This window comes from Lissotriton vulgaris, chromosome 3_1 (genome assembly GCF_964263255.1).
Source record: "Lissotriton vulgaris chromosome 3_1, aLisVul1.2, whole genome shotgun sequence".
NCBI lineage: Eukaryota > Metazoa > Chordata > Amphibia > Caudata > Salamandridae > Lissotriton > Lissotriton vulgaris.
The window spans coordinates 549,869,023-549,896,335 of record NC_141689.1 but is presented as its reverse complement, the minus strand read 5'-3'; the positions used below and the strand labels follow the sequence as shown (position 1 = coordinate 549,896,335).

Sequence of the window (27,313 nt, the reverse complement as noted above, 5' to 3'; positions counted from 1 at the left end):
CACAGTTCAGCAACTCCATCGCCGACTACGTCGGCCCGCACGCCCTCGCCTCCACGGACTGCATCCTCCTAGGAGACCTGAACTTCCACCTCGAAAACAACAACGTCACCAACTCCACACCTTGATCGTCAACCTCGGACTCAGACAGCGTGTGACAACTCACACCCAATCGGCCGGCCACACGCTGGACCCCATCTTCTCCGCAAGATCCAACGTCACCTTCAGCCACACCTCAGAACTCCACTGGACCGACCATATCTGCATCCACTTCACCTTCCTGAAACCCACCATGCACCACCGCACCCAATAGATCCCCCTCTGCTGCTGGAGCAAAGTCATTGAAGAACCACTAACCACCACCCTTGCCCGGAGCCCACCCAACGCCCCGGACGCCACCGCCAGCAACCTCAGACGCTGTATCGACGACTGCGACAACACCCTTGCCCCGGTCAAGAACCCCTCCAACAGACTCACCAACAGGAATGCTAGCTGGTTCACCACGGCCCTCCAGACCTCCAAACAAAACTGCAGAAAATTGGAGACGAAATGGCGCCATAAACGGACACCGATGAACCCAGCAGCCCACAAGAACGCAATGCGCCAACCCCATGACCTCATCAGATCTGCCAAAAATACCTCCTTCAAAGACCGCTTTGACAAAAACTCACACAACAGCAAAGAGCTCTTTAACTTTGTGAAAGAACTCTCCAACCCCAGCTCCAACACCAACGACATACCAACAAGACCTGTGCAACTCACTTGCCTCCTTCTTCCACCTCAAGATCGCAGACATCCACAAGAGCTTCGACATCCAGACACCCATGGCAGCTGACGACACCTCGGACCCCATGGCCACCACCCCAGAGACCCCCTGCTCGCCTGGACTAATATCAATGACGACGATACCATCAAAATCATGAGCACCATCCACTCCGGCTCCCCGTCAGACCCATGCCCTCATCACATCTTCCACAAAGCCAGCGCCACCATCACACCCCACCTCCGCTAGGCCATCAACATCTCCTTTGAGACCGCAACCTTCCCAGAGAGCTGGAAGCACGCCGAAATCAACGCCTTGCTCAAGAAACCCAAGGCAGACCGAAGGGACATCAAGAACTTCTGGCCCATCTCCCTGCTCCTGTTCCCGGTGAAGGTCATCGAAAAGACCGTCAACAAACAGCTGACCCACTACCTCGAGGAGAACAACATCCTGGATCCTTCCCAGTCTGGGTTCCGCAGCAACTACAGCACCGAAACGGCCCTCATCGCTGCCACCGAGGACATCAGGGTCCTGCTGGACAACGGCAAGACTGCGGCCCTCATCCTCTGGGACCTCTCAGCTGCTTTCAACACGGTATGCCAACGCACCCTACGCACTCGCCCCCACGATGCAGAAATCTGCGGCAACTTACTGAACTGGACCACCTCCTTCCTCTCCCACATCTCTGAAGGGCAAGAATCCACATCTCCTTGTACATAGACAATTGGTTGATCAAGGCAAAATCTGCACATCAGGCATAATAGGATTCCAACACAACAACCAGTCTGTTAAATCACCAAGGGATGCACATCTGTATAGGAAAATCTGGATCTCCTAAGAGGAATGCCTTTGCATCAGGACTTACAAATCAAATAATTGCCATGAATTCTTTCATAACAGTTTGGGCGGCTAATTTTTGGGATCTAACCTTTCAAGGCTTGTGGTATTGGATTGGAAGAAGTTGTCTTGTTAGAGATCTTCCGCTACTCTGGCTTCCCAGATATAGACCTCTTTGCACAGGAGCAAGTGAAAATGTCCAAAATTACGCCTCAGGGGCGTCGGAACCAAAGCATCTGAAAGAGACACGTTAGTGATAGATTCCTTACCTTAGAATATCCCCAGGCGTCAGACTGGATCCGGAAATTTTTGCGTAGCCGCACCCTTGCGCGTCGGTAGGCATCGTCTGTGGCTCTGCGTCCGTCGTCGGCGTCGTGGACGCCGTGATGACGTCGTCGGAGTACTTAGCCGCCGCCCCCGCGTGCTGACGTCATTTCTTCTTTTTTCCACGCCAGCAAGCGCAGATCTGGAAAAAGCAGTACTTTAGTCACTTTTTGACTAACCCTTTTTGATCCCTTTTGATAATTTTTCTAGAGTCTTGCGACTCCGGACGGTGCCGATAGGGATGCCAGGTTTCAAACATTGTGAGGATTGCGACCGACTGACGACAAGGCCTGTTCTGACTGCCGGGCCCTGACTTCGAAAGCTAGGCGGGAGCGGTCCCGCAAGTGACTCGAACGCCGGCAGTCGGCCCCGTGCCGCGAGAGGTCCCGGTCCCAACGGAGTTCGAGGGACAGGTCGCGGGGTAGGAGCCATCACAGCTCCGAGAGTAGATATCACTCCTCCGGGTCGAAGTCGTCGTCAGGTAAGCACAAGAAGTCGAAGAGACGCCATCGCTCTTCCGACTCCCCCCGACGTTCGTGCGACGCGGCCAGGAGTTCGGGTGACATTGCTCACGTGGCTCCGTCGGAGTCGCGGGCGTCGCGGCCTGCCCCACGCCCTCCGGTCCCTGGGCAGAACGCGACGCCGGAGGAGATAGAGCGCTTTCTCATGGCCATGAGGTCCCTCGCTTCTCCGACTGGCTCCGCAGCGCCTTCGTTCCCATCGGACCCGTCTGGGGGCCCTAGCGGGTCGGGTGCTTCGGCCCGACGCCGCCGGCGCTTTCGGGCCCGGCGCCGCAGGGCCCCGCTGGATCCGCTTCAGGATCTGGGTCGTCGCCAGTTGACCTAACGACCTCACCGGCGCTGGTCCCTCATGTGTCCCCTCCGGCGCCGTCCTCGGGCGGCGCCGTCCCTGATGCCTCCCTCGATCCGGTTCCGGCGTCGGAACGGCGCCGCTGGGCGCCGCTTTAGACGCCGCTTGGGGAGTTTCACTTCTATGAACCGGCCCCATCGTTTGACAACCCTGATTATCAGGAGATGGGTGATGAGGAGTATTGGGAGGAGTCCGCGGACCCTCTGACACGAGAGTGTCAGTCTCAAGAGGACTGGACAGGTGGACTTGGGGATGCCAGTGTTCTGGACACCTCACCAGACACTGGCTTTGTCTCGCCTCCTACCGTGGCTACGGAGGAGGGGGCAACATACAGTGTGGTGTTGATGAGGGCGGCCAAGGCCTTGGGCCTTGAGCTCCCCGTCACGGCCGTGAGGACTAACCTGCTCACTGAGGTCCTTAAACCGCAGTCAAGCTCGGCCGAGCCTCTGCTGCCGTTTAATGAGGCCTTGACCGAGGTTCTTTTGGGCACTTGGTCTAGGCCCGCTATGGGTTCGCCCGTAAATAGAAACGTGGCCAGATTCCACCGCCCGGCAACGGGTGACCCATGTTTCCTGTCCACCCACCCCACCCGGGAGGCTGGTCATCCAGGCTTCGAATTCCCAGACCGCCTACCCGTCGGCTCCGCCGGACTGGGAATCCAAGAGGTATGAGCAGTATGGCAAAAAGGTCTTCTCCTCCCTTAGTCTGGGACTGCGGTCTTCCAACACCGCATGCCTCTTGGGCCGCTACACCCACTCTCTGTGGGACACGGTCGCGTAATTGCTGCCAGAGTGTCCGTTGGAGGTACGGGCCAAACTCGGCCAGGCCCTTGTGGAAGGCCGGGATGCAGCAAAATATTCTATCCGGTGTGGGCTGGATACCACCGACTCACAAGGCAGAGCAATGGCAACGACTGTGGCGATTCGTCGCCACGCCTGGTTGAGGTCCGCCAACTTTTCGGCCAATGTCCAGAATACACTCATGGACATGCCGTTTGATGGCCTTCACCTTTTTGGCGACAAGGCAGATCATGCGCTTGAGCGCTTCTATGGCCAAGTCCTTGGGCCTCTCGCCCCCGCGCCAGCAAACGGGTGCCTTTCGTGGCCAAAGAAGGGGCGCCCCCACACGTGCTGCCAGCCACGCACCGCAGACTACTATCCAACACGGTGGTGGCCGTGGAAATCGCCGTGGAGGCGGTCTGGGATAACGGCGAGGCCAGTCCACACCTTCCCCCGCAGCATCCGCCTAAAAACCCTCTTAGTTGGTGCTTTCAGGCCCATGTGACGCCAGTGGGGGGCAGGGTTCGCCATCACCACTCCCACTGGCGCACTGTCACATCGGACAGGTGGGTGCTGCAAATCGTCCGAAGGGGCTACTCCCTCCCCTTCGAGATGACCCCTCAAGCCATGCCACCGGAATACCACCACGTATCGGGGGATCATTTGCGACTTCTGCAGGAGGAAGTTACGGCCCTCTTGGCCAAGGGGGCCATCGAGCGCGTTCCTGGGCCAGAAGTAGGGTGTAGTTGCTACTCCCACTACTTTCTGGAACCCAAGAAGGGCAAAGGGGGCCTACGCCCTATCTTGGATCTACGGAACGTCAACGGCTTCCTCCGGAAGGAGAAGTTCAAAATGCTGACTCTGGCTCAGGTCTTAGCTGCCCTGGACCCAGGAGGCTGGATGGTAGCGTGACAGCTGCAGTGGTGGCTCACGGACCGCGATTGGGTCAGCGGCAGATCCCTCTCCATTCCCCAGCCGGAGCACGTGGTTGTGACGGACGCGTCCCTCCAGGGCTGGGGTGGCCACATGGGAGAGGCGAAGATCAGAGGCCTCTGGTCTCCGGCGGAGTCCCGGCTCCATATCAACCTTTTGGAGCTGCGGGCGATTCGTCTAGCACTGAAGGCATTCCTCACCTCTGTCCGGGGGAGTGTAGAGCAGGTGTTCACGGACAACACCACCGCCATGTGGTATGCAACAAACGGGACGGGTGTGGTCGTGGACCCTCTGCCAGGAGGCTCTGCGCCTTTGGCAGTGGCTGGAACATCAGGGTGTGTCCCTGGTGGTTCAACACCTGCCAGGTTCTCTGAACGCCTGGGCGGACAAACTCAGCCGCCGGTGCATGATGGATCACGAATGGCGTCTGAACGCCGTGGCGAAGGTGCTCTTTCTGCAGTGGGCAGAGCCTTGGTTAGATCTATTCGCCACAGAAGAGAACGCTCAATATCATCAGTTCTGCGCGTTGGAATTTCCAAGGCGGCACTCGCTCGGAGTCACGAGTGGAGTTGCGGTCTGTTGTACGCCTTTCCGCCTATACCACTTCTGGCCAGAGTGCTGAAGAAGATCAAACGCGACCGGGCCAAAGTCATCCTTGTGGCTCCCGACTGGGCACGAAGGTACTGGTATCCCGAGCTACTCAGTATGTCAGTCAATCCCCCGGTTTGTCTGCCTCTTCAGGAGGAATTTCCGTCGCAGCAGCAGGGGACGGTCCTCCACCCGAACCTGTCCAGTCTCCACCTCCATGCTTGGGGATTGAGCGGCGACAGTTGAGGCCATTTGACTTGCCTCCTGAAGTCTGTAGCATCATTCTGGCAGCCAGGCGTCCCTCCACAAAGTCGGTATACGCCTGCAGGTGGAACAGACTTGTGGCATGGTGCACAGCAAATGCTGTGGATCTTCTCTCTGCCCCTCTTTCTGAGGTTCTTCTCTTCCTTCTTTCTCTTGCCCAGCAGGGCTCTGCTCTGGGCACTATCAAGGGCTATCTTTCTGCCCTTTCAGCCTTCCTAAGGCTGCCTTATCAACCATCTTTGTTCAATTCCCCTATTGTAAATCGTTTTCTGAAAGGCATCACACACACGTTTCCACCTGTTCCCTTCATGATGCCTCAGTGGGACTTGAACCTGGTTCTTACTTTTCTGATGTGTGCTCCCTTTGAGCCACTTCACAACTGTCCTATCCGCCTTCTTACTCTGAAGCCTGCTTTCTTGGTTGCCATCACCTCTGCCAGGAGAGTGAGTGAGCTCCAGGCTCTTTCTTCTAAACCTCCTTTCCTTTCTGTCCATCCGGACAAGGTTGTGTTGCGGACAAATCCCTCTTTCCTGCCCAAGGTAGTCACAGCCTTCCACATCGGGCAGTCCATCACCTTGCCCACCTTCTTTCCGCCTCCGCATCCCTCAAAAGAGGAAGAGAGCAGGGGCTGATGGACGTCTGGAGGCAGTTGCACCCTGGGGACCAACAGTACACCTATTACTCCACAGTTCACAATAGTCTGTCGCGTATCGACTATTTCCTTTCCTTGGGCGACAGCCTCCTCACCATAGATGATATACAGATTACACCTAGGGGCATATCGGATCACTCTCCGCTCACATTGACTTTGTCATGCCCAGAGAGGGCTCGCAAAAGAATATACCCGATTTTCCCAGGCTATCTCATGGTACCGCCCATACGTAAGGAATTAAAAAAGGTGACCGAATACTATTTTGCGGAAAACGCGGACTCCGTAGCGTCACCTACGATCTTGTGGGAAGCCTACAAAACGGTTCTCAGAGGGCAGGCCATCACGACCATAACGGGGCATAAGCGTACACAAAAATGGGAACTACTGGAGTTGGAGTTAGAACTTAGTAGGGCAAATGCAGCCCACATGGCAGACCCGACGGTGGACACTCTGCACTCAATCCAACTCTGCCAGCAGCTCCATGATGACCATCTGAGACGACGGACAGTCGAGAATATAGTGGCAACAGCGCACAGAGTCTATGACATTGGCGATAAGGCGAGTAAACTCCTGGCCTGGTTGGATAAAAAGAAGGGAGGTAATAGGAATATTTTGCAGCTGAGGGGGTCCGACAGGACACTGCACAAGCGCCCATCGATGATAGTAGAGGTCTTAGCAGATCACTACCAGGAGGTATACACCCCGACTGTCGAAATAACACCGAGAGCGGCTCTCCAAGGTGTGCCGACTCTGACCCTATCGCAAGAAGCAGTAAATGAGTTGGAAGCTGACCTATCACCGGAGGAGATACAATTAGCCATCACTGCGCTCCACTCCGGTAAAGCCCTAGGCCCCAACGGGATCCCTATTGAGTGGTATAAGGCAATGTCTGAAACGCTAAGTAAACCCCTACTGGCCGTGTATACAGAAAGCTTGGAGCGGGCGATCCTGCCCCTCGACCAGCATATAGCAACCATTGTGGCGATCCCGAAACCGGGCAAGCCGCCCACTGAGTGCGCGTCATATCGCCCCATATCACTCATTAATGGCGAGGTCAAAATTCTAGCTAAATTATTGGCAACTAGACTGATGCCTCACCTCACGCACTTGATCCACCCGGATCAATCGGGATTTATGTCGCATAGGAGTACGGCGCTGAACCTCCGAAGTGTGCACGGAGCGATGGCGCGAGCCCCATTATTGACGGAACCGGCAGCCATCCTGTCGTTGGATGCCAGGATGGCGTTCGACATGGTGGAATGGCAATACCTATTCGCAGTGTTGGCCCACATGGGCTTTGGCCCCAAATTTATCTCCTGGATACGGCTCCTATATGCGGGACCGGTGGCGCACGTGACAGCGAACGCACATCTCCCGCGAGATATCATTAGCTAGGGGGACGAGGCAGGGATGCCCGCTCTTGCCTTTGTTATTCGCCTTAGTTCTGGAACCGTTGGCAACTATCATTAGAGCTTCCCCATTGTTGAAAGGAATACGCTGGGGAGACAGCTGGGAGGACAGAGTCTCCCTTTATGCTGACAAAATGCTAATTTATTTGTCGGACCCAGAAAGGGGTGTACCGGTACTCCTGGCACTGTGTGATAAGCACGGACACACTTCCGGCTACACGATCAATTGGACAAAGTCGGTCATTTACGAACTTAGGGGTCCCTTGCCGAATCTTCCCGCCAGCTGCCCATTGGTGGTGGCAGGCACCTCCTTCCGATACCTGGGAATCCACATCATCGACGATGACAAGGTCTTTTACGAGCTGAACTTGCTGCCACCGCTCATTCGACTGAGGACTGACGTGAGACACTGGAAGGCCCTTCCTCTGACATTACTGGGGCGGGCAGCGCTGTTTAAAATGATGGCGCTGCCACGCTTTCTTTATGTATTGGAAAATACACCGACTCTGGTGCCGCCCTCCTATTTCCGAAAAGTGACGGCTCAAGTAACTGGTTTACTGTGAGGCGACCGCCCGGCCCGTATAGCACATATGAAGCTCGTCCTCGGTTGGTACGACGGTGGGATAGCCCTGTCGAATGTACAATTATACTACTGGGCGGCGCACCACAAGGTTCTTAACCAATGGCTACATGCCCCGCAGAACGATCTGGCATACCTCGCGGACAGAGCGCAACTGGGAACACAGTCTTCTAGCCTCACTGAACCACAAGGGTCTGGCAGCGAAACTAACGGCCCCGACGAGGCACGCAGTGGCGCTATGGCACAAAGCACAGGCGAGGCTCAAATGGGGAGGTGTCATAACAAAACTTATACCTCTATGGGACACCAAGGCGCTGGGCCACCTACGACGTAGCAAGGGGTTCACCCAATGGGACAACATAGGAATCTCCACGGTAGGAGACATGTGGACAAAAGACGGGGTGATCCCCTTCGCGCACCTTCAACAACAGTATAACCTAGGCCCTAATGAAACCTACCGCTATATCCAAATACGACATGCGCTGATGACGGTCATCGAAGTGAGAGCGGAGGTCCCTGAATCTTCCCCGCTGGAGGATCGCCTCCTTACTGAATATATGCAGACTAGCGCCACTTCCCTCACATATCGGAAGCTATTGAATAACCTGCCAGACTCCTTACATACACTGAGGGAGAAATGGGAGGGCGAACTGGGCGAAATGGATGAGACAGACTGGAACGCTGCGATGGCATCCCCGAAGGAAGCGGGAATTTGGGCTCGATTCAGACTGGTGCAGTTTAAGATACTGCACCGAGTTTACTTCACGAGAACCACTTTACACAAAATACACAGGGCTGACCACCCGTATTGTCCCGGGGGCTGTGGAGGGGAAGGTACATTGTGGCATACACTTTGGGAGTGTCCGACTATAGCTGAATACTGGCGACAGGTACTACGTACCATTTCCCAAACTTTAGAGATATCATTACACCTGATCCCTGCGTGTGCTTATTGAATGTGGGGGGGCCGAATGACCTGACACGCCAGGGACAACAGTGGGCCATTGTGGGCATCATGGTCGCCAAGCGGGATATAGTGCAAAAATGGGGGGCGGCGGATGCACCGACTTTGGCGCAGTGGTGCAGAAACATGGATATGCTTCTGGTGATTGAACAGGCAGTGTATAAAATGAGAGCTAATCCTCGCAAATGGAATAAGATCTGGACGCCCTGGAACAGCTACCGGGGAGACTTGTGTGATCCTCTGCCAGAGGAAGACCTAGATAGTTCAGAGGATGAGGAAGACGTAGACTAAATAACTCAGTGGCTGACTGCCCGTAATGGCACTGTGCTTTACCGGGTATTGACAGGCTGATCAGCCAGTTCTTTTAGGGGGCCCTGGGATTGTAAGAAATAGGATGAGCGCCTGAGTTGATTTGTTGAAGTGGGAGAATTGGAACATTTGTCAACATGTATGTTGCTAATCGAACCTAATGAGTCATATGTCTGGTTATGGTTATAAAGCAAAAAAGTGAGACGAACTCTGATCTTTCCAGGAATAATTGTCTAGCTTTCTGCTATATTGCTGATAAATTGCTGCCGGACCGAAGGTTGTCGGCTTAATAGCTGTGTATTTAACATGGAGCATTATCAAAGTGTGGCAGCCGGCCCCAGGGTTGTAGGCAAAATGCTGTGTATATTGGTTAGATGTCAATAAAAGTCTTACGTTAAAAAAAAAAAAAAAAAGAAAGAGGAAGAGAGGCTCCACCGTCTGGACCCAAAACGTGCGCTCTCCTACTATCTGGATCGCACACGCCAGTTCCGGGTGGATGACCAACTCTTTGTTGGTTACGTGGGCGCTAAGAAAGGACGGGCGGTGGACAAACATACCATCTCTCGGTGGATCGTGTTGTGCATCCAAGCGTGCTACTCTTTGGCTAAAAAGGAACCTCCTGTTGGGCTGAGGGCCCATTCCACTCGGGCCACGCCGACTACTACTGCCCTGGGCCGAGGAGTCCCCTTGCAGGACATTTGTCGGGCAGCTACGTGGGCCTCGCTGCACACGTTCGCAAGACACTACTGCCTGGACAGCCAAGTCCGGAGGGATGGCTTCTTTGGCCGTTCCATCCTCCAGGACTTTCTGGTGTGTTTATTGGTTCGCAGACCCACCACCGGGGTTGGTATTGCTGGGGTATCTATTCTAAGGTAAGGAATCTATCACTAACGTGTCTCTTTCAGATGCACAAGTTCCTACTTGTGTAACGATATATCTGTAAGAGACATTAATTAGTGATAGATTCCTTACCGACCCACCCATCCTCCCCGTTCTGCGAACTGATATCCAGGGTTCAGGTCATCCCCTTTCAGGGTCCTAGTTTCAATGGCACTAGTGTTGGTTTTTAACATGGCTCTGCGTTTCTGGTGCTGAAAAGCTGTGTCTAAGAACTGACGTCCGCACGCGGAGGCGGCGTCTAAGTACTCCGACAACGTTATCACGGCGCCCACGACGCCGACGACGGACGCGGAGCCGCAGACGACGCCTACCGACGCGCAAGGGTACTGTTACGCATAAATTTACGGATCCAGTCTGACGCCTGGGGATATTCTAAGGTAAGGAATCTATCAATAACTAATGTCTCTTAGAGATATATCGTTACACAAATAGTAACTTGTGCTTCTGGGCAATTCCCTTTTGATGCAATGGTTAGGACATTTTATTTATCCTTTTCCTCCAATAAAATTGATACCAAAAGTGTTAATAAAGCTGAGATACTCTGATGGGACAATTCTGTTAAAAGACAATTGTGGTATACAGAGTTTCTTCATCCATCTGTCATGCCCCTCAAGAAGTTGTGCAAACAGAACATACTATCCAGAATGCAAGGGCAGATTTTCCACAGCAGCAAACACCTAGGATGATGGCTTTTGAGATCATTCCTTATGAACACTTGATTTTAGACTGTGTGAACATTCTTAAAGAAGCCAAGCGATTTTCTCCTTGAGAATCATATGCTTTCAAATTGAGAAGATTTTTTGTATGGCGACTAGAAAATAGACGTAACCCCATTCAATGCCAAGAAGAAGTTGTTGTTCCTTATTTGCTTAATCTCACCAGCATTCTTCAATGAAAGTTAATCTTGCTGCCCTTACAACATATAGAAAAGAACCCACTCCAAATCCTTTTTTGTAACCATTCCTTTAATTAAAGACTTCTTGGAAGAAGACTTGTCCTCCAATTAGACCACCTCCACATTCATGGATACTAAATCTGGTTCTATTAAAATTAATGGTTTATTCGCTTGAGCTTATAGATAAGGTATCTTTGCAGCACCTTTTTATTGAGGATAGCAATTTTAGCAGGAATTACTTCTGAGAGAGAAGTGTCAGTGAAATTGAAGCTCTTTCAGCATTCAAACCCTGCATTATTTTTTCACAGCAACAAGAATAGTCTTGAGAACACACCCTTCTTTTTTGACCTGAAGTTATTAGTTTTGTATATGTTTTTATTGCCATTTTTGCAATTAACATAAAAATAGTTGTACACTATAAAACTATTTCCTTACCAGTATTTTTCAACAATCTAACTTCAGCTGAAGATCTGAACATTTATTGATGTCAGAAGATTCCTCAAGTTTTACTAAGACAGAACAAAACATCCAAGTGCAGAGAATCGAGTATTCCTTAACAATGGTCCACTCAGGACCAGTATTGCTTCTATTAAACTATCCATTGCTAGATGGGCAGTTTCTTGCATTTTTTGTTGCCACCGACTAACTCATTCCACACACAGTAAAGCCGGTTCTGTTGCTTGGTCAAGAAAAGTACCTTAAACAGAGATTTGTAAAGCAGCTACTTGGAAATCAGTATTTATTTTATTTAAAGAGTTTTATATAGCATTGGCCAGACCCAGGGATATCTGACCTCTTTATAGACAAAAACAAAAGACAGTGGATAAGGCCGTGATTGGAGAGCATAGATTACAATATTCAGACTTGTTGAGGGTTAGGTTACAGTAGTTTGTGTAAGGGAAGCAAGATATGTAGGAAAGGGTTCAGAGAAGGGATTAGGTGTTGGAGCTGAGTGTCGGTTGAGGAGAAGATCTTTTGACAGTTTTGAAACTCATAAAGGAGGGTGTTGTCCTGATATGCACTGGGAGAGAGTTCCAGATTTTGGGTGTATTTCCTGACAAAGAGCACAAGTACTTTTTGTTTGTGTTTTTTTTTGGTGGGGTGAGAAGCAGTGTTGGTGCTTCTTATAGTTCTTATCTGGCCTGCCTTTGATAGTTTGGACACAAGGTAGCTGGTTTCCTGGTCTGGAGGACTTTGTGGGTGCGGCAGGCAATTTTGAAACAGCAACAGGCTTCAATATCAGGGGCCATTTAATATGTTTCTGGTGACAATCCTTGCTACTGAAATAAGTGTGGCTCTTGGGGGGGGGGGGGGGGGGGGGGGGTTAGGTTCGATTTTGTGGGGACAGTGAGAGTGGCATTCCTTATTCTAGCCTAGACAGTACCATTGCTTGCATGGCAGTTTTTTGATTGTTCAGGGCGAGGAAGGGCTTCATTTTGTGTATGTGTTTTGGGTTGTAGAATGTGCTCTTAGCTATATTCTTTGTGTTGGTTCATGCTCAGATCGTGGGGAATCCCCTAAAAATTTGACAGATTTGGAAAGTGTGATTTTGCAGTTCAATGCATCAATGGAGTTTATCCACCCTTGTACCTGGATGGCCAGTCCATTTTTGGAAAGGAGTATGATTCCCATCTTATCCTGGATGAGTGGTTGTGTGAGAGACATTTTTGGACTTATAGGAGAGTGGAGTTAAGTCGTCGTACGTCTTCTAGTGTGGATATTTCTAGGTAGATCTGGGTGTCTGCTTAGAGGTGTTACAGGATGGATGCTTGTTTGAGTATGGTGGTGAAGGGTTCCATGTTTATAATGGAGTGTAGGTGAGAGGACTGAGCCTTTGAGGACACCCCTGGTTATGGTCAACGTGTCTGAGGTAGAGTTGTTGATTTTTATTAGCTAGAAGCGGTTATGACGATAGGAGGTGAACCATTTTAGGACCAGGCTGTTGTATCCGATCCAATTTTGGAGCCATTCTAGAAGCAGCTTTGGTCGGCTGTGTTGAAGGCTGCTGATAGGTCTAGGAGGATGAGTAGTCAGCATCTGTCAATGTCCAGTGACTTGTCTATGTCATCCGCTATGTTCAGTAGGGCTCTTTTCAGTCTACAGCCTTTTTTAAAACCTGATTGAATAGAGTCAAAAAGATTGTTGGAGTCTATGTTTTGGGTGAGTTGGGAGAGAATGCATTTCTCAAGTTTTTTTGCAATGAAGGGAAGGTAGGAAATGGGCCTTAAGTTGTTAGTCTTCTGGGTGTACACCTGGTTTCTTCAGCAAGGGAATGACATGTCCTAGTTTGAGGCAGTCAGGCATCGACCTATTACTCAGGGAGCTGTTTATTATTTTGGTCCATAGAGGGGTTCGGGTGTGAATGAGGTTTTTCACCAGAGAGGCCAGAATAGGATCTGCAAGGTAAGAGGAGGGCTTGGCATTCACAATCATCTTTCAGATGTTATCCTCCATGAGCGTTTTAAATATCATCCATTTCATGCAAGTTAAGGTGAATCCTAGGTTTGTATCACATCCGAAGGGCTTAAGGTACATGGCTGCCCTTAGCGGCATCGGTTCCTCCAGTCTGATGGGCGGGTTTCCAGTGCATGGAAAAGTGTGATGGTCTAAGGAGAGTTAGATCTTTGTGATTTTATCAATGAAGAATTTGGCAAGAATATCAGTGTTCTTTGGAGACATGGGGAGTTCTTTTTACTGGTTCGAAGTTTGTTTAATGACGTTGAACAGTTATTTGGGGCTGTTTTTTGCTTTATCTAGTGCTCTTCTGAAGAAAGATGCTTTTTCTTTCACAAGGTGGTTTTTATATTTTCTGTGTTCAACTCTGAGCTGTTGAAGGTGGGAGGTGGAAGGTTTTGATCGCCAGAGTCTTTCAGTTGCTCTCAGTTGTTTTCTTTTTGCACTGAGGTCTTTGTTGAACCAGCATTTTTTCATGTTTTCTGGGTGCTAGTTGGTCTAGGAGTTGAGTTATAGTGGATAGTTGAGTTATAGTGGAGAGTAAGGTTGTATGTTGAGTGGTCGTCTGTTGGTAGTGGGACTAGGGATCGCCTTCCATCTTCTAGATCCTCCAGGGGAATCTTACTTATGTTGCGGTACCCTTGCTTGGTTTTCTGAGTGCAAGCAGGGGGTACTTCTGTTTGGTTGATGAGAAACAGAATGATGTGGTGGTCTGACCAGTCGACTGGAAGGATTTTGTAGATACTTACTGCTTCCTTGTGTGCATTGATGACGTCCAGGGTTGCACCTCTGATATGAGTGTGCCCTTTGCAGTGTTGGATAAGGATTTTGCTGAAAAGGAGCTCTATTAAGGATAGTTTGAGAGTCTATTTCTCATCATTCCAGTGTAGGTTGAAGTCTCCTAGGAATAGGTTGCTGTCGTTTGAGAGTGAGCAGTGTATAATCCGTTCCGATAGGTGTTCTCTGAATGAGGGCGTGTTGTCTGGTGGGTGATAGAGGAGATGTTTTGTTGTTCTTTGTCTTTAAGGTTACACTGATATGTTCATCTTTGGGGTAGCTATAGGTGTCTGTTGGTGCCATGTGGAGGTTGGTCTTGTGTATAATAGCCATGCCACCCCTGGTGCAATGTTCTGTCTTTGTTGATTATGGAGATGCCAGGGGGGGTGCTAGTAGGTGAAGGCTAGGATAGGAGGTGTCATTTAGCCATGTTTCAGTGATAAATGCAATGTCAATGTCGTGGTTTAGGATGGCATCAGCTATATCCTTTCCATTTTTAGTGGCTGATCTGCAGTTTATGAGCATGCAGTTGATGTTATTGCTGCTGTTGGGCTTCTTGGGGATGGGAGAGGAGGATCATGATGTGGTTGGTTGGGGGTCTGGCAATTTGTGGATGGTTGATGTTTCTGCCGGTTCCGGTAATCACCTGTATCTTGGAGGTGTGGTTGGTTTGGATTGAGGTCAGGTCATAGATTTTGGCTATGGCCATTGCTTCTCTCATAGACATCCCAGGGGTCGATCTTATCAGCCTGTGTACTAGGCTGTAGAGAAGGGTTGTGAGCCAGCTGTCAAGTTGGATCCTGGGCATTTGTGGAGGTTGTCTTGAGGAGTTGGAAGAGGGGAGGTGTGGTACTTGGGCTAGTTCTGGGTAGGATTTGAGGATCATTAGGATATTGTTAATGCCCTGTGTTACTTCATTGAGTTGCTTTTCCACACAAGTTGGTCTTACCTTCAGATCAGTCTCTGGCATAGGGTTAAATGAGTGGAGAGAGGAGTAAATGGGGTGCAAATTTTCCTGTGCAAGCCATTTTAGATACGGAGGGCATAGGTTAGTGAAGGCAAGGGGTAAGTCGCTGTGTGTTTCTTCCCTGGAGTGGAGAGGGGGGGTTGGGGTTGTGATTCAAGAAGTGTCTGTAGTTTAGCCTGCGTCAAGTTGAATAGAAATAGGGGGCTGGATTTTCAGTGGCAGGCATCTCTAGGAACGTTTTCTGTGAGGGTTGGGTAGGCGAGGTTGGGGGGGGAATAAAGGTTCGGTTCGGGTTGACAGAGCTGCTAGTTGGTTGCGGATAAACATTGTTTTTGTTGCTGATAGTCTGAACTCCATAATCATCCCAGCTGGATGGACCACGCTTGGGGATGAAGGGATGTGGTGTAATTGTGAGGGGAGGTGGAGGTGGGATCTGTAAGTGCGGTGACAAGGCCAAAAAGCGTTATGGCGGAGGGGCTGGAGAAGGAAGAATTAGCAGGTATTAGGCATTTCCCACTCTGCGTTTATAATCTGGGGTGAGTTTGGGTCGGGGGTGATTGGTCAAGAGGTGGACAGCATCCATAGTGTCAGGAAGATGGAGTCAAAGGTACGATGGTTGATGTCATTATCTTGAATAATGATACTTCCGTTCCTGTAGGTGGTTATGGTGGCTCTGCCCTTGAAGGTGAGGGAGTTGGCGACCGTCTGTTTTTGGCCGAATGTTGACAGATTTTGTAATGTTAAGGAGGTTGGTTAGGGTCGTGCGCCAATGCCCCAGTCGAGATGTGTGGAAAATGAGATCTGTTTTCTTTAGCCCTCTTGAGGAGTTGAAGTAGATATGCGCTATTAAAGTTTCAGGGTGTTTGATCAGTCTGTGTTAGATGTTTTTGGTGGCATTAGTCAAGAGGTCTGGGGGTAACTTATGGGGAAGGAGTTAGGTTTGTGGGGTTCAAGTTGCTGGGAAGTGTAGAGGTGCGGGATGCTGTGTAGGCACGCATATTTATTTTTAAGTAGCCATCAGTAATTATAGATGAGTCTTCAATAGTGTTGCAGCTATATCAAAAGACAGAGGAGACAGTGGAAACTTCCTGATTACAGCACCTAACAAGTCACCCCAAATATTTTTTTAAAAGAACGCCCTAGATAGTTTGTATGGGCAAGGTGTGTGCACACTGGTTAACACCCACTGTCACAGTGATAGTTCATTAAAGAACTCAGTAAATTAATACTTGAGAGCAAAGGTGCACCACATAATTGACAATAATCACAGACGTAGGTATTTCTTAGTTGTGATTTTCTTTATTCCAAAAAGTAGGTGTACAGTCAAAACGCGGGTGCTCACAGCCGCCGCGTTTCGTCCTCAAGGGACTTCTTCAGGGCAAAATATTATGAGTGTATGCAGTCCTGGTGAACGATGGAAAGTTTCTTTGCAGATGAATGTTTCCAAACAACTTCTTAGTAGGAAATATTAGGAAGCCAAAAAGTCGTATATGTATATAAATAAGTCGTCACAATGTAGATCGTATTCAAGATCTTTTTTCTAGATTTCTATGAGTAGTCCTCTTGGGTTATAATATGGATAAGTTTTCAAAGGAGGATGGACAGAAAGATAGATGTTCCATCAGGAATGACTCTTGATAAAGTTTTGGGTTCCCCACATCCTCCTTCGTCCTGCACCACGCGAAAATCGGCTTCCTTCCCGAAAAAGGGCGCGAATAAAGAAAATCACAACTAAGAAATACCTACGTCTGTGATTGTCAATTGTGTGGTGCACCTTTGCTCTAGTGTTGCAGCTATACTATTGGGCTTCCCAATTGGCGGCAATTAATCATGGGATATACGGGGCTCCTAACGACCCAGGTTACGCAATGGATCGCTGGTTGATGCCGGGGGGAGATTATACTAGGGCACTGTGTGCGACGCCCCGTAGATTTCATCTCACGGAACCCACGGCGCTTGCAGTTCAGGTCTGGCACGCGGCCAACAGACACCTCTAGTGGGAGGTGAGACTTACGCTCTCCACCCCCCTGTGGAGTGCGGAACGGTTGGGAAGTCTGTGGAAGTCGAAGGGCTTTGACAAGTGGGATCTCATTGGCATTACTTCCATCAAGGATGTCTGGAAGGATGGTTCAATTCAGTCCTTTGACTCCCTACGGCTGCAATATCAACTGAATGACGGAGAGTATTTTCGGTACCTCCAAGTAAGACATGCATTGCTTACGCACATCCCCCGTGATAAGACACTTCCGGACGCTTCTCCTCTCGAGGATAGAGTGCTGGATGGCCACATCCCTGAGAAGACGATTTCCTTGATATACAGGAAACTAATAAACCACAAGGGGGACCCACTGGGGTGCCTTAGAGGGCAGTGGCAGGAGGACGGCCTAGAACTAGACGATGAGGACTGGCAGGAAGCGGTATCATCTCCACGAGTAGTGGCAATCCCCATGAGGCTCAGACTAGTGCAGCTGAAGATCTTGCATAGGTCCTATGTCGCTGGGTCTAGACTGGTCCATATGGGCCACTCAGAGATTACAAGTAAGTAATATTTTTTTATACACATACGTAGCAGTTTGTTTGCATAGGATGCAGAAAGACACACTTTGTTGTGGCTGCTGGTTTAAATATGAATCCAGTTCTGGTATTTACTCTACTATAAAAACATTACAATAAAGTTTAAACAGTTTTAAACTTTAATGAGTAAGAGTTTATATCTTCCTGATGTGTCCGTCCATAAATGTACAAACAACCCTGGGATCGGTTATCTCACAAAAACCCAACATGAAAGAGGCTCAGCCATGGTGTAGTTCAACATGATCATGTAGTATGTATGTCTACATGTATGTATGTTGTATTTGTGCACCAGAATTCTATCAGAAATACAGTGAAGCACTATATATGGACAAAAACAGACTTGCAGTCAACGTGTGAATAGACTGTCGTGTAGATCCTATAGTACCCATGCAGGACCTGCGCGTTTGGATAACATAAACTGTGGGATTGGTGGCAGACTTGGTTCCATACACCCCCACCGAGAAATGGTAACCTATTTGCATTTAATCAAGCTCACAGTGCCACTAGTGTCTCCTTGTATTGGGGAGATATTAGTTTCTGGCAACCTTAGAACATGACAACCCTGATCCCTCAAGATCGTGGAAACAATGCACTACTTTTCGCTTTGTCACTCATGTTCATTTAGCTTATCTCAGAGATACACAGCATAAACAGTCTGTACGTTTCAATAAGACTTTATTGAACAGTTGTTATTCTTTTGTAAAATATGAGCTGCAACAACCATTAGACAGTAGCAAAGATATATGATTAGCAGTACAGTGAATATAAAAGGATAGTACAGTTCTACCATTTTGCAATTAGCTTGAATAAATATATGACTATAAAATGCATGATAAAAGTGCTCCTACTCTTATGATGCCTATCTAGATGTACCTAAGTGTACCTAGCATGTGAGTAGGTGTGAAGCCAAGAATCCCTCTAGGATTTACACGGACACCATTACCTGAAGTGTGAGAATGTTGGAGCCCTTCTTGTTCTCGAGTTGGACACCCCGCAAGGGATGTTCAGACCACTGTCAGCTGGAGCGTCTGCATGCAGGAGCCTCAGCGTCTCTGATCAGTGTGTTGGCCTGGAAGTCTTGGTACCACTAGCAAGAGGTGCTGAATTTATACTGACAGTATCTAAGGTCCCTTTGTCCCTTGTTACTTGTATTAGCCATTGTTGGGTTTGAGGATGACGTATGGGATGAACCGTGTACGTAGATATGAGGAGGATGGTGGTGTAGCCCCATCCTGGTTTCCAAGAACCCTTATGAATATTCATGCCTTATGTGACAGTCTAAAGTTTAAGTCCTAGAACCCCTCCTTCTGCACCCAGGACTAGAACTAGGCAAAAGGTTCAATCCTAAAAAGGCTGGTTACCGTGTAGTGTAGGGGAGGTAATGTAGGTGAAGGGGTATGATGTAAACCCGGGCCTCTATTAGGGCACCCATATGAAACATAACAGGACGGGTAGCTAAATACAGAGTGTGAAAGTGGGCTTTTACTACGTCGTGGAGGTGTTCTTGAAAAAGACTCTCTCCTAGTTAATAACCTTTTAAATGTTTTTTTTACACATAAAGCCCCTGAACGATAAATATTTTTTTCTTCTCCATCACAGGCATATGCCAGGGCATACAAGCAGAGAGGTTCTAATTATTTTTGGCAGCCTGACCACATGCGATCCATCGAACATCTATGAGCTAATAAAGGTATGAGCGAGGATCAGTCATTGCGACTCTTTACTCTTTATACATTCATTGTCTTGTTTTACTCATACTTTGTTTTTCATTGTGTTACTGTGTTTTTCGCACAAATACTTTACACATTACCTCTTTAGATAAGCCTGACCGCTCTGTGCCAAGCTACCAGAGGGTGAGCACAGATTATATTCAGTGTATAGAACAAGTTACTTACCTTCGGTAACGCTTTTTCTGGTGGATACAGTATCTGGATTCCTCCGTTGTGAATATCCCCCTGCGTCAGCAATGTTCGGAAAATTCTTTGCAGCTCGCCGGCGTGGACGACGTCACAGGAACGTACGACATCGCGCGTGGCTCTGCTGACGTCACCGACTCCATAATAGGCCTACGCCGGCGTGATGACATCAGTTCCGCCCTTTTTTCCGTGCCTTCGAGGCACATGGACGGACCAACAACAATAGACATATACACTGTATACACAGCACAAACTAGTCAAGGTAACACACATAGTGTGAATATAACATAGTAAAAATGTCCAAGAACACATTCCTCTTGAGGATAACATGTATACATTAAAAAACATTACCAAAAATTCAGGTATAGAAGAGTGGACCACGGGGAGGCGGATGGGCATGTGAGAAATCCACAGGCAGATACTGTATCCACCAGAAAAAGCGTTACCGAAGGTAAGTAACTTGTTCTTCTGATGGATGCATCTGCCAGTGGATTCCTCACCTTGTGAATAGATTCCCACAGCAGTCCCCACTCCCGGAGGAGGTTGTCCACTCTCCTATACCAGAAAATCCTGGAGGACAGAACGTGGGCGTCCCGCCTCACCTCGGTATCCAAGCAGTAATGCTTCGCGAAAGTGTGGAGGGAGGCCCAGTTGCCACTCTACAAATGTCCTCAACAGGAACACCCCTAGACAAAGCAGATGTTGAAGACTTTGCTCTAGTAGAATGGCCTCTCATACCCTCTGGAGGTTCCTTACCAGCCAGGGCCTAGCAGATCTTGATGCATAGTATTATCCATCTCGAAAGTGTGCGCTTGTGCACATCTCTTCCTTTTCTGCAGCCAGCAAATCCAACAAACAGCTGGTCATCCACTCGATAGTCCTTTGTCCTATCAAGATAAAATCTCACCGCCCTCTTAAGGTCCAGACGATGAAGCCGCTCCTCCTTCTTGGAAGAGTGAGGGGGAGGATAGAAGGTAGGAAGGGTAATAGACTGTCCTAGATGGAAGGGAGTTACCACCTTAGGCAGAAAAGCAGCCCTGGTCCTAAGAACCATTCGTTCAGCATGAATGGTCAAGAATGGGGGCTTTGAACTAAGAGCTTGAAGCTCACTTACCCTCCTTGCCGAGGTAATTGCAACTAGGAAAACCGTCTTAAAAGACAACAACCTCAAGGGACAACTATGTAAAGGTTCGAAAGGGGAACACATTAGATAAGTAAGCACCAGATTCGAGTCCCATTGAGGCACAATAAAAGGAGTAGGAGGAAATGTATTTATAAGGCCCTTCAGAAATCTCAAAACAATAGGAGATTTAAATAAGGACGGCTGATCCGGTAGGCAGAGAAATGCCGACAACGCCGAAAGATAACCTTTAACTGTAGCCACAGCAAACCCTTGCTGCGCTAAAGAAAGAGCAAATAGAAGTATATCTGAGCCCTCAAAGGGTCAATGGACTTCTCCGCACACCAAGTCATAAATTAGGACCATCTGTATGAATAGATTGACTTGGTAGAGTCACGCCTGGCTGATAGAATGACACATCATGTGGGAGAGAAAAGGAATTCAGGTTGCCCCTTTCAATCTCCAGGCATGAAGGTGTAAGGTCTGGAGGTGGGGGTGTAGAACCTGCCCCTCCATCTGAGAGAGGAGATCTGCCCTGAGAGGGAGATGGAGCGGCGGGCACGAGGAAAGGTGGAGAAGATCTGTGTACCACACCCTTCTTGGCCAACCTGGGGCGATCAAAATAACTTGGGCCCGGTCTTGGCGAATCAGCCTCAGAACCCGAGGAATCAAGGGTATGGGAGGAAACGCGTAAAGGAGCTGTGAGTTCCAACTCAACTGAAACGCGTCCCCCAAGCCCCCATGCATCAGAAACTGGAGACTGCAGAATGACGGGCAGTGAGCATTCTCGTGAGTGGCGAACAGGTCCACCCCAGGAGTACCCCACGTCCGAAAGACGTGACGAACCACCTCTGTCGGCTGAGAACTGCCGACTGAGATTGTCTACACGCACGTTCAGAACTCCGTCCAGATGATTTTCCATCAGACAAATCTGATGGTCCTGAACCCAGGACCAGAGACGCAGTGCCTCTCTGCAGAGACACTGTGACCCCACTCCTCCCTGTTTGTTGACATACCACATCGCAGTGGTGTTGTCCGTCAGGACTTGAACTGACCGCCCATGAAGGGAAGGAAGAAAGGCCTTGAGTGCTAGACATATTGCCCGCTACTCTAGAAGGTTGATGTGAAGCAACCTTTCCTCTGGAGACCAAAGACTCTTGATCTCCAGATCCCCCAGATGAGCACCCCACCCTAGAGTGGATGCATCCGTTATCACTGTGGCAACCAATGGAGGTAGATGGAAAGGCTTTCCTTGAGACAGATTGCCTTCCACACCCCACCAAGATCCATCCGCCGCAGCTTCTCTGGAGATCTTCACAGACTCCCTGAGATCTCCGTTTTGTTGATACCACTGCCTTCGGAGATACCACTGGAGTGCCCTCATGTACCAGCGTGCATGGTTGACCAACAGAATGCAGGAAGCCATCAGACCAAGCAGGCGAAGGACCTTCAGGACTGGAACGACCGCTCCATTGTGAAATAAATGAATCATTCCCTCTATGTCGAGAATCCTTTGAGGTGGATGGAATGCTCGACATACAGTTGTGTCCAGTACCGCACCTATGAACAGGTTGCGCTGGGAGGGCACCAGGTGGTATTTGGGTACATTCATTGAAAAACCCAACCTGTACAACAACTGAGTTGTGACTTGCAGATGATGGAGCACTGTTTCTGGAGAATCTGCTTTGATCAACCAATCGTCCAGATACGGGAATACAGGTATCCCCGACCTGAGATGTGCTGCCACCACAGCCATCACCTCGGTGAAAACTCGAGGTGCAGTAGTAAGACCAAACGGAAGGACCACAAACTGGAAATGTTGCGATCCCACCGTGAAACGGAGATACTTCTTGTGCGACTTCAGGATAGGGATGTAGAAATACGCATCCTGCAAGTTGATCAACACCATCCAGTCCTCTTCCAGCAGCGCCTGAAGAACCTGAGCAAGGGTGAGCATCTTGAACTTCTCCTGTTTCAGGTAAAGGTTCAAGATCCTGAGGTCCAAGATCGGACGAAGTCTGCCATCCTTTTTGGGAATCAGTTAATACCGGGAGTAGCATCCCTGATCCTTTTCCTGCTCCGGAACCACTTCTATCACACCCTTTCGTAACAGTGACAGGACCTCCTCCTGCAGGAGAAGTAGGTGGTCCTCCGAGCCAAAACCTTGGCACGGAGGGTAATCCGGAGGAAATTCCCAAAAAGGAAGAGCATACCCATTCTCTACGAGATTGAGAACCCAAAGATCTGATGTAACCGATTCCCAATCCTGTTGAAAATGGGTAAGCCGACCTCCTACAGGACCCACATGATCCGGAATGGCGGATCTAGGGCTGCTTTGCTGATGATGGAGGGGGTTGGGAAGCGGAGGAGGAAGAGGAGGAGGAGGAGGAGGCTTGACGTCCTCTAGGACGTGCTCTTTGTCTGCCCCTGTAGGATTTGTATAGAGGATTTTGCTGTTGCTGCTGCTGTTGAACTTGACGGTAGGGTCGAAAGAACGAACGCCCAAAACCTCTATACCTCTTAGTCGCAGAGCCTCTGGACTGCAGCCCCAAAGATCTGGCAGTAGCCCTACTGTCCTTAAATCTTTCTAAAGCTGCATCAGCCTTTTTCCCAAATAATCCAGTACCATCAAATAACAAATCCAACAAGGCTGTCAGAACGTCCGCTGAAAAGTCAGATGACTTCAGCCAAGCAGCCCTTCTAGAGGCAACAGAAGTTCCCATAATGCGAGCAAATGAATCAGCATTTTCAAGTCCACTTTGAATCACTTGACGTGCAGCTTCCTGTGTATCAGCCAACACCTCATCAAAATCCTTCTTGCTGTCCTCAGGAATCTCTGGAGCCAACTGCCGTACAGAGTCCATCAGGGCATGTATAGTTGCCCCAGTATTGGAACTTTCATAGATTCCCATGCTTTGTATCATTCCCCGTCGTCGGAATGGGAGCCTCGGTAAATAGTAAAAAACTATAGTAGTAAGCACAAAGTGAAAAAATAGGCCTAGGCCTCATCTCATTTTGTAGCTTATCCACCTCTTTGTGTAAAAGAGACCAAATTTCTGCAGCAGCCAATCAGAGCAGCCTCACCCCATAGAACCTTCCTGAGAGAAGCTCAGAGCCTCAGATTTTCTACCGCACGTTGTGCAAGGGAGTCTCCATTGAGCTCTGCTCAGTTTTCTTCAGTTTTTTCTTCAACTACTTGGATTTTTTCTCAGCATGTCGGAGAGGAAAGCCCTTTTTAGAGCCTGTGCCACCTGCTCTAAGAAGAGGTTGTTTGTCGAGGACAAACATGAGGATTGTATCTACTGTTTATATCCGGACCATAAACCAACAGACTGTCCGATTTGCAGATCCTTCTCAGCCAAGACCCAGAGGGACAGAGAAGGACGTCTCCTCACATGGCTTCAGAAGGTGAAAGACCGGAGGGACATTATCTCTTCGGACAGTGAGGGCTCCTCGTCTATGGTGTCATCCAGAAGGTCTCAGAAGAGGGGTAGGTCCCCCCTTTCTGCTTTAGACGAGTCCCGACACAAGGCCTTACCAGGGACCTCTGACAGGTCTGACAGGCCGGCTGCCCAAAAATCTCCTCACCGAGGTGAAAAGGAGAGGCAGGGTAAGCCTGAGGAACTTCTGACCTCAAAAAAGGTGAGAAAGGCTTCTACAGTCTCTTCGCCTTCCTCAGAGAAGGATCGTGGGGTCAAAAAGCCTTCAACCCCGACTCAAGAGGTGGCTTCAGACAAGAAGCAGAAACCGTCGACGACTAAACTCCCAGGTACGTCGTCTACGAGTGTTAAAAAGGACAGCTCTACCAAGGTTGCCTCGTCGACGGGCTCGTCGACGACGGCTGCGTCGACGCCTACACCGTCGACTGCTTTCAAGGCTCCGGAATCCTGCTCGTCGTCGACGAGGGTGACCACCTCCACGTCGACGACAATGTCTGCAAAGCTGCCGTCGACGGCGGTGTCGTCGACGAGAACGACTTCGACGACGACGATGTCGACGACGCCGGTTGCCATGTTGATGACGACGAGCTCGTCGACGGTCCCGTCGACGATTCCACCATCGTCGACGATGAGCTTCACCTCGTCGACGACGCTATCCTCGTCGACGAAGACAGTTTCTATGTCTACACTTCCACTGTCGACACTGACACAGAAGACCTTCCCGTCGACGACGGCCTCGTCGACGAGGGCCTCGTCGACGACGACCTCGTCGACGATGGAAATGGCGGGAAAACATGTTTTTTCGCGGAAAAGGAAACATATCACGCCAGAGATGACGTCTCCTCGCCAGGTTCAGAAGCTACCACCAGCACTACTATTGGAGGATGACTCTGAGGAAGAGACTTTCAGTGAATTTGGGCAGGCCTATAGCCCTTCTGACCTCCAGGTTAAGGTGCAGGAGTTTAGCTCTGAGGAGGAGCAGATGGAACGACAGCACTATGCTCCAGAGCATTATTATGAGGAGGAATGTACTGCTACCAGGCACGTGCCTCCACAACAACCGATGCGTCAGTTACCCGAGGGTATGGTGGCAATACCATCCGCTTTAGTGGTGGATTTACAGCTTATGTTGCGGGATTACAAGCAACGTTTCCCGGCACCTCAGGAAGCCCAACAAGTGCGCCCCACGACACCTCCGCCTCAGACATTGCGTCCTGTGGCAGACCATTCTTTACCCTCAAGAGAGCGGGCCACTGCGCTGGAAGTGCGCCCTCAAGAGGTAGTGCAGGTGCAAGAGACTGATGATGATGATGATGCTGCGTCTTCAGATGCAGACCAGCAAGCGGATCCTGATCAAGATCAACAGACGCCATGGAATACTGCTGACCCTATAGATCCGGACAACACCGACCCGGATAATATTACTTCGCCTCCAGCGGACGTTGGAGGGTTTCACAACTTAATGGACAGGGCATCCAAAAGATTTGGTCTCCCAGTGACCACAGTGCAATCGGATTGCTTTTTATATGACTTTAAAGAACCATTCAGGAAGTCAGTGAGGTCCATTCCAATCATCGAGCATGTCTGGTCTGAGGGCTTGAAGGCTATGCATAATCCGGCTACAGTCCTCCCGGTACTTCCGAGACTAGAAAAGAAGTATAAGGCACCGGATGGCAGTCCAGCATGTTTACTTGGCCAACCGAAACCGGATTCGGTCATTTCACAGGCTGCCCAAAGCAAGTCCAAGAATCCTTCTGCGCCGATGACTACGCCGCCGGATAAGGAGGGCAGGCGCCTAGACAATGTGGGCAAGAGGTTTTCAGCTATGGCCAGTCTCCTGGTTAGGGCAGCCAATGCGTTAGCGATTCTGGGACGCTATGATCGACAAATGTGGTGCGATCTTGCCCCATTTGTTGACGAACTGCAGGATTCGTCTAAGGAAGATGTGAAGAAGATTTTGCTCGAAGGGGAGCGGGCCTCTTCGGAGGTCATTGATGTGGCAATGGATATTGCAACCACCGCATTCCGGGCACTAGCTGGCTCGGCGGTTCTGCGACGCCAAGGGTGGTTAAAGGCCACATGGTTCAGGCAGGAGGTGCAGAATAAGATCTTGGATCTGCCATATGACGGTGAGATGCTATTTGGCAAGCACGTCGATGAGGCCCTGCAGGGAATCAAAAAGGACACGGATACAGCTAAGTCCTTGGGTACATTGCAGTATCGTAAGGTGCCCTTCAGAGGAGCTAGAGGAAGAGGCTTTTCTTCTTATCGTGGAGGTAATCAAAATCGCTACTCCTCTGGATCTCAGTCCAGCCAGTCGTATAAGCCACAATACACTCAAAGGGGCTCTTTCTCTCGCCAGCAGCCTAGAGGACGTCAGGGGCAGCAAAGGAGAGACAACACCAGGAAACAATAGCGGCCAGGTGGCTCTTTCCACTGTTCCTGTTCCCTCATTCACATCTGTGGGGGGCAGGATTTCCCATTGCCTACACAACTGGATGATTATTACATCGGATCAGTGGGTCCTCCAGATTGTCAGAGAAGGACACACATTGGAGTTTCAAGACCTTCCTCCAACAAGAGCGCCGGATGCCTTCCTTCCGAAACATCTCAGGCTCCTTCATCTCGAAGCCCACCAACTTTTCACCAAGGGGGCAGTAGAGCCTGTACCCCTTTCGCAGAAGGGGAAGGGGTTCTATTCCAGGTTCTTCCTGGTTCGGAAGACAAAGAACAAGTGGCGTCCGATTTTAGATCTACGGCAGCTCAACACTTATCTCGTGAAGTTGTCCTTCAGGATGGTCACTCTTCAGGACATCCTTCGTCTGCTCAATCCGGGGGATTATATGGCGACCCTCGATTTGGAGGACGCCTACTTCCACGTTCCTATCCATCCAGCTCACAGGCAATATCTGCGCTTTACAGTGGGCAAGAGTCACTTTCAATTCAAGGTACTGCCTTTTGGTCTCCGGTCCGCCCCACGGATCTTCACAAAGGTTCTAGC

General features: G+C 49.7%; 1 protein-coding gene across 1 annotated transcript in view; it reads left to right on the top strand.

The window, feature by feature from the left end:
* The window catches only part of LOC147726772 (general transcription factor IIH subunit 2), a 358,867-nt gene that overhangs the window by 137,627 nt on the left and 193,927 nt on the right, over positions 1-27,313 (top strand). The window contains exon 9 of the mRNA XM_086960819.1: positions 19,436-19,526. Within this exon, the coding sequence (XP_086816945.1) occupies positions 19,436-19,526 (91 nt within the window). The remainder of the gene's footprint in view (positions 1-19,435; positions 19,527-27,313) is intronic.